Genomic DNA, 8,565 nt, shown 5'->3' on the forward strand with positions numbered 1-8,565 from the left:
TCCACAGATGGTGAGCATTGATTTCATCCTAACAACGACCAATTAGCCTGCAAACCAGTAGAATTTGAAGTAATTGAACCAGAATAATCAATTATCAACCATAATTCATATTAATTAATTAATCTAAACTACAATAATTTCAAGGAGATTATTAGTTAAAAAATAACGTCGTGGCCCATAAACTCAATCAGATATGATTTTTTTGCTTTTCCAAAAAAGTTGAAGATTGAAAAATCATGGAAAAATGGGTTGCGAGATTTTGATTTACAACCATAATGTTGACTAAATAATCGGTAACAAAGAAAATGACTTGACAAGCCAAACACTACAAGTGTTCGTTTTCAAATGTAAACAATGATATCAATTTCCACTTGAGTGAAAAAAATAATGTCTCCTCTGATGTTGGACAGAATAAACAATCCCACCAATTTCAGTTCTTTCTGCGAATTCCTCACATATAAAGCCTTACAAATTCATGTGTTTTTCGGGGGGCTTCAGCAGTAGCTGCATAGCTGACGCCGAGAATTCTAACAGCTGTATTTCTTATCTAAAGGTTGTAAGAAAAAACATGCAAGAATTTCGAAGTAGCGGTTCATCTAGATGAACTATCAGAGTCATCAGAATACTTGGATGACTTGTTCTTTAATGCAGCGATTTCCTCATCTTGCTGCTTCTTTAAATATCGTTGTGCAGTTGCGTTAACAATCTTGACAAAGAAGTTCATTAGCATGAACCAAACCACCGTATTCCAGATGAAAGTGAGTGAAAAATCCCACTTTTTAACCTGATATATTAATTAATATACTGTAAGATTGGAAATATATACCAATAGATACACGAATCTTGAAATGTTTGGTACCTCGATATGTGAAGGGACATGAGGCTTGGTGGCCAAGTACTTGGCTTTCATGGAGTGAAGCTTGGCAGTTAGGTCGGGTAAGATAGAGTTGAAACCGGGTATGAGGCTAAGAACCCAAATTAGTTCGTTTTCGATCCAGTCAAGAAGTTGATTATTGCATACAGAAATTATAAAAACCGTCTGCGGATAAATTGATGTATGGTGAGAGAATATTCCATGAAATGTTAAGAATATTTCCAGATCAAGATGTGGATAAAACCCTTAAAACTTCCGGTCAGTTACAGACCTGGATGTGAGTCTTAATGATTGCTTTGCCTATCATTGTTGCAAGAAAGAACTCCCAGAAGGGAATTCCGAATTGTCCACACATAATGCCGGCAAGATCAAATAAAGGATTTGGTACCTAAAAATTATTTGTGATAACAAGGAAAATGTGAATAAATAATCCTTTTCATGCAAGAACCAAGAAAATGAAGAATGGCACTGACCGAAGCAAGAATCAAAATCGTGACAAAGTTTAAATATTGAGCATGTGATAAGAACCAGCGCTTGATTTTAGTTAATTGAGCAGATATAAACCCGCCATCTGCTGTTGAGGAAGCATCCAATTCTTTCATAGCATCAACTCCGTTACCTGATAAACTTGCTGTATCATGAAGAAGATATATGTAAGGTTCCTAATATGATCAAACCAGGCATTAATTAACTTACTAAAAAGTTCTGATAAAAGATTCTTTAAATAAACAGACGTAACATAGTTCATGTTTATATCATCCTAATTATTATGTTTGTATTAGACATGTACAACATTTTGAAGAGGTCTTGGTCTAGTCCGGTAGCCCCTCCTCTTTTCGTATTTTGTCAGTTATATATATGTACACATGCATATACATAGGTAGGGTGTCAGCCATACCCCCACGCCAAAAAAGAGTTTATATCATCCTAAGATTTGTCTCTCTCCTCTCCTGTTCTCGCGACTACAGTTTCATTAAAACCGGCTCAATAAAGGTAGTTACTCAACAACACAGATAAGCCAGTTAAAACAATCAATGTATCTCTTACCAGCCCGTGAAATAAAATAAGGGGGAAGTTCGCCAAGAGCAGTTCCAAGGCCCCACAGAATGGCCTCCAACTGTACCTGTGGAAGTATGCTGCTAAGGGGAACCCTTACGATACCATCTGAGGATTGAAAGATCGGGGGTCCAAATTCAGCACAATCCTTGCCAAGCCATGATGGGCTTCTTTTTAGTTGTATTGTATCATATGGAGCACTTTTGATGTCTATTCGGCCACATTGCATTGCTTTTATGGTGAACAAGGCAATATGAGGCCCCAGATACAGAACAAAAGTGTGCAATCCAGATCCTATGTGAACACAGCGTAGCAAATAGTTAAGAAAAGGGGAAGATGCTACCCAGGACAGCAAGTATACTTTATCATAATTTCAAAATGTTACGTAATTTACACATGATTGAATGCAGAAAATCTGAACACCTCATTGACATTCTCAAGATTTCTTTTCATCAGCTATAAATTCTTTTTCAAGGATTCATCGATGATCAGTCAATAGCATCAAGAAATTAGAATGACCAAGCTGATATTTCGCTTACCAAGTCCAATGGAGGATGCAACACCAAGAGCCACCCACCATAGTCCAAATCGCATATATCTCACAACTTCCTCAACATGCTGCATTTTAGATTAAAGAAGCACTGAATATTAAAGAAAATCCTAACATGTGTCGATGGTTAACAAGGTGATAACACAAACAAATGTGAGAAAATTAATATCATCCATGTTCAAACATAGTGCAACTGTTGGATTATTCAAAACCATCAAATAAAATATATCTATTACCTTCTCATGAGGACCATCTAGAGTCAAAAGCAGTACCCCAGAAATCACCGGTAAGGTACTCAATAGCATAAGCCATACACCATGTGATAGAAGATATGTGACTGATCGTTTGAGATACAGTACAACGGCCAAAGTGAAAAGCTTTAGTGTCTTGAATGGCTGTGAGGTTAGAGTCAAATTATCTAAATCATTTTGATGTTTTATCTGAAGTCCTGCAGAAAGAAGTAACAGTTCTTTTCACTTCTAAAAAACATAAACTAAGAACCCTCAAAAGTAATAGTTCCATAAGAAAAGCACCAAAGGAGCTACTCCAACCATTGTTTGCATCGTTATTTAAAATTCGCAAGTTGTGCCTCTAAGCTCAACGCGCAAAAAACCCAGCCTTCGCACCTAGAGTGAATAAGGCGCACACCACGGAGGTAAAACACGCATCTTGGTTCACCTTAATGACCCAAGGTGCATTTTAAGCACACCTCAAATGAAAAGATTGCATATTTTCAATGATATCCAACGGTACAATCATTCATATTGTTGCATGCTATATAATACTTGTTTTGTTGATATTCCAAGGCTCATAAATTTTATATCAGATGCTGTGTAATACATTTTTAACTCATGCATCTAACACTTAAATACTATTATTATTCAGCGTGCCTCACTCCAACAAGGTTTCAGCCTCGATTTATGCATCAACCACATGCCCCTAGGGCATGTACGTCTAAGTGTGCTTAGTGTCTTTGACATCTATGCACTTGAGTAAAACTTATGATGGCTTTTTTAACCAATCTTACTACATAAAATGATCAAACTCTTTAACCCACTAGTGTTTAAAATCAATGAAAATCAAGAAAATAGATTCCAGTGATGCCTCAAATCTCATTGACCAACATGCCAATGATACTATATTCATAAAAATCAACTACCTTCCTAAAGAATACTCCAATTCTGTTGGTTTGAATCCCTAACATAATGACTCCTAATAAGACCAAACTTATGCTCATGAAATAAGTAAAAAACCTTATCAAAGCAGTCCACATAATCAAAGCAACACACTATGCTAACCAATAAACTGGCACAAAACCTAAACAATTAATAAAAAGTTAGCTCTGCAACAAAAATCATTCTCCTTCGAAATCAAATCCAATAAACATAAGCTTGAAATTTCAGATTAACACTCACACCCAGAGCATCAAAACATTCAAAAGAAACAACCCTTTTCATGTCCCCGCATCTCATAAGGAAATTCCAAATGAAGTTTAAGTACTAAAACCCAATAACAAATAAAAAAACTCACCAGAGATCAGCACGCCCCTATCGCGTGAATTCTTATGGGACTTGGACTTTTTCTTGGATCCCATTTTTTATGCTCCTTCACAAGCCATCTCGCAAGCGCGCACTTTTCCGAGGTGTGCAAATGTTCGCTGAAATGTATCGATGAATCCAAGACCGTTGGATTGCGGACGAAAAGGGATGGAAGAAATCTTGATTGTGAGTGAATCAAACAACAAACGATATAATTTTTCCGAGAGATCTGAGGGTTAATGGTATGAATCGATCGTTCGTAGGCGAAATTAATTTCGATGAGCGTGCAATTACATCAGTTCGCCGCGTAGCAGTTCGATTGATTGCGCACGCTTATACTTTATGGTTTCAAACTTCAAAATACTTCAAAAGTTCAAGATTAAGGTTAAGATTAAGATTGTCCATCAATTCTATCGTTATAGGGCAATTGAAACTCAAGTTGCACCAGGGTGAAAATTGATTGGGCCTCCTGAATACAAACTATTTATTTTCTTCTAAAGCCCAATTTGTTTATTATTGGTCCATATAAAGCCCATATGGATAGAATGGGCCCGGGTTAATTTCTCTTATGTTGTTAAGGAGTAGGTCTCCTGTGAGACGGTTTCACAATCTTTATCGATGGGTCAATCATACCGATATTCAAAATAAAAATTATTAATGTTAACATAAAAAATAATACTTTTTTAATGGATGGTTCAAATAAGAGATCTGTCTCACAAAATACGACCCATGAAACCGTCTCACACAAGTTTTTTGTGGTTGTTAAGATAATATGTTTTGATAAGTTTGTTTTTTTGTAGTAAAATAGTTTTATATTACTCGATTTATAATTAACCTAAAGAAATTAGTAAACAAAACTTAATTTCATTATGTTTGGAAATATTTTTACTACAATTCTAATATAGTTTTACCCAGGTTTTAAAATAGAAGATTTCACATGCTTTATGACGCAACATGCTCTAATTTTAGGGTTGCGATTTTTTTTCTTCTTCCAAATTTGAATAGGTAGATAAGACAAAAAACAATAATAAAATAAATGTAGAATATTTTACTATATTCTAGTATATATGACATCAATGAAAAAACATACAAGCATGCATATTCCCTACGTAAATTATTTTAAATTCAAGTTGGTTTGCATTAGACATTATTAAATCTAATATCAATGATAATATTAATGCTACAAAGTAAAAATTTATATATCAAATTGAACCGTACATAGCTATTTGATTTGAATTTTATCAACAACGAAAAAAAAAACGCTCAAATCGCATCGTGATCAGCCCTAATAAATAAAAAATAAAATAAAATAAAAAGAGAAAAATTCCAATTACTATTTCTAACCCCATGAAGTGATTTTTGTTGTGTTCACTTTCAAATGAACCATATTTTGAAAAAGATCGAACCAGTGGTTTATTCGAGAAACCCGTATACCAGTTGAAAATTTGGTTTTAGTCTTTTGGTTAACCAGTTTTAGTTGGTCGATAAAGAAACCTAGATTAATCGGTGGGTTTTTTTTTTAGAATCCGATGATGTCAAAGATTTCACGTACCTCGGGTTCAGTTTGGTGAGCCAAATAATTCCACGATCCTTTCGATCTGCTATTATTCGAGTAGAGATGTCTAGATCAAGAGATGACTGATCGGGAGATGACCATGCCGATTATAACTGAGCTGGATCCAGAGAGGAAGAACAAATTTTAAGGGGGACTAGAACTATTTCCGGTATAATATTGTGCATGTAAAACAATGAATGAATCAAACCGCATAAAATACCTGGTATTTATAGAGTTGAAACCGAATACCTTGTATGGTAAAAATTATAGTGGGCCAAATTGCCTTGGATGTCAGATTTGTGCTGATCTTATTTTATGTTTCGTGGGTTTTATACATTTGAATGGTATACCTGACTTTTTTAGGATTTTTTCCTTATCATTGAAGATTAATTCTAGAGTCTAATATGTATAGGACTTTATTTACTGTCATAATTGCACGAGCTCGGGTCGGAAGATAGATGATCGAATTAAACTACTTGACAGATTCTCTCGAAGTAATTAATACTCCCGAGCCGAGGTGATAAGGTCAGGTATTAGTGGTCGAAGCTGGTTATATCACCTTTAGGTCAAGGCTCCAAAATTTTACTAATCCACCAAAACATGCTCAGCAAATCGGGGCTTATTGTGCTACGTCACTCAAGTGCGGCGGGTCGCAAAATAGATTTCCAAAGTTATCATTGGGTTCCTACCGTAGTCTCAATTGGATTCAATATGGGCCTTTTGTTTTAGCTAATGGGTCGCGACGCCCATCGGGTCGGATCACCTAAAGTTCGGATCAGGGTGAGCATTATGGGGTACCAATAATACCCTCATCTTTTTTGTCTAAAAAAATATGAAGTTTAGACCAAATATTTGCTCCTCTGATTCGACCCGAACTAAGTGTGTTGTCTCTATAATTGTTTGGACGGATGAGATCATGACCCCCATGACATAAAACATGATCCGAGCCACTTTTATCCATAAACCTCTAATACACACATGGATGGCCCAGATCTCACGCCTGTTGCGATTCGCAAGGAAATGGTTCAACTTCCCATGCAATTCTACATCGTTCGATCATGTTCGATCATCCAATCCTGGTCATCAGCCATCAACTATAAATATTCATTTATTTTTCGTCATTTCCCACCTTAATTTCTTGTCATTAGCCTGCCGAAATGCTTACCTCGCTCCCAACCAGAGAATTTATCATGCTCGGACCCAGTGTAACTTCCCTCAGTAAGTCTACTAAGATTTTATTTATATCCAACAAAATGTCCAGTCCGGATCCTCTACTCATTGATGAGGTGCCTACCTTTGCTGATCACGATTTTGAGACATGAATGGTTGAGAAGACTTTGTTCAAATTCACCAGCATAGATAATATATTGCTAGAGTAAATTTATGTTGATGATATTATATTTGGTTCCACTAACCCAAACTATGTGAGAATTAACTAAGCCCGTGCATGAGAAATTCGAGATGAGTATGAAAGACGAGCTTACATTTTTCTTTGGATTATTAGTTAAATAGCTCGAAATAGTCATTTTCATTAATCAATCCAAGTATATTAAAGATCTCATCAAGTAGTTTGGAATGGACAATTGTTCGGTTGCATCAACCCCCATGAGTGCATCAATCAAATTAGATAAACATGAAGGAAAAATTTTGGTCGGGATAACAATGTATTGCAGCCTCATAGGATCTCTGTTATATTTAACCACTAGCTGACCGAATATTGTGTTTGCGGTCTGTCTTTGTGCTAGATTTCAAGCTGCTCCCAAGAAATCAATATTGGATATTCTGATGCAAATTATTTGGGTTGCAAGACTGACGAGAAAAGTATCAGTGGATCATGTCAATTTCTTGGAGATAGACTGATCTCTTGATTCAGCAAGAATGATACATACATAGCCACTTCAGCCACTGAAACATAATATCTTCCAGCTAAAAGTTTTGTCTTCAACAAAAGCTTAGAGAATACGGGATATGGTCTAATAAATCTCCCATCTTCTCTAACAACACAAACGCTATTGCCATAACATAAAATCTCATGAAGCATTTCAAAACAAAACATATTGATATAAGACATCAATTCATTGAGGATCATGTCATGAAGAATGAGATTCTACCAGAATAGATCCCAACCGATAAACATGCATATTATATTCTTACCAAACCGCAACTGGACGCTGAGTTTTTTTTTTTTTACTTTAGATATGTTCTTGGTTTGGTAGATTTATATTAGTGTATATGTTCATAGGGAATAATTCTCGACATTTAATTGCATTATAATGAAGTACAAAAATTTTCAAGCTTGAGAAAACAATTGTTCAGATGATACATAAGTTTTCAATCAAACGTTTGAGTGACATTTGGAAGATGTGACTTTATCCGACCGCTTGAACTTAATATCTTCATTATTATATTTATTTGAGTGAAAAAGCATTTAACATTCGTCTTAATTTAAAATATTATTGACAACTTTTACACCTTCGATTACCAACAACATTGCAAACGATCAGATTTGAAATTTTCCATAAAGATATTGCAATGTCAACGATATATACGAAAGCTTAAAATAGAAATATTTAAAAAAGATCGAACCAGCTCTCTAATGACAAAAAAGATCTGCAGGATGATAATTTTTTGATAAAGTATGGACTTAAAGTCGCAAAAAAAGAAAGATATAAATGAGCATTAAATGATAGTTGCAGTGACTAATGGTCACATGTCCATATTGTCGGAAAAACAGTACAAGTTATCGTTTAACGATAAAATTAACAAGCTACTACAAATAAAAGATGCCAAGAAGAGTAGAAGTCACCGAAATTCACAAGAACACACATTCAAGCTTGCATCTTCTGAAAATTCTTCTAAGCACTCTTAATCTTCACATAATCTCTACTGCTCAATAGCCGACAGATCAAAGAACATTTATATGATCTTCAAGGCTCATCAAGAGCTTCTGTCAAACCACTCGACATTGACAATGTTCGAAGAGTTGTTCTAT

The 8,565-nt window shown here is 35.3% G+C and overlaps 1 protein-coding gene across 1 annotated transcript; it reads right to left on the bottom strand.

Moving 5' to 3' along the window:
- Positions 1–234: 234 nt before the first annotated feature.
- Positions 235–4,394, bottom strand: LOC142543419 (vacuole membrane protein KMS1-like). The gene is made up of 8 exons (XM_075650668.1): positions 4,011–4,394; positions 2,717–2,928; positions 2,470–2,548; positions 1,922–2,224; positions 1,348–1,505; positions 1,146–1,262; positions 860–1,039; positions 235–784 (listed from the first exon to the last, which is right to left on the bottom strand). The coding sequence occupies exons 1-8, from the start codon at positions 4,072–4,074 to the stop codon at positions 593–595; spliced, it is 1,305 nt and encodes a 434-aa protein (XP_075506783.1). The 5' UTR covers positions 4,075–4,394; the 3' UTR covers positions 235–592.
- Positions 4,395–8,565: the final 4,171 nt, after the last annotated feature.

The sequence above is a fragment of the Primulina tabacum genome, chromosome 4 (genome assembly GCF_025594145.1).
Source record: "Primulina tabacum isolate GXHZ01 chromosome 4, ASM2559414v2, whole genome shotgun sequence".
Lineage (NCBI taxonomy): Eukaryota > Viridiplantae > Streptophyta > Magnoliopsida > Lamiales > Gesneriaceae > Primulina > Primulina tabacum.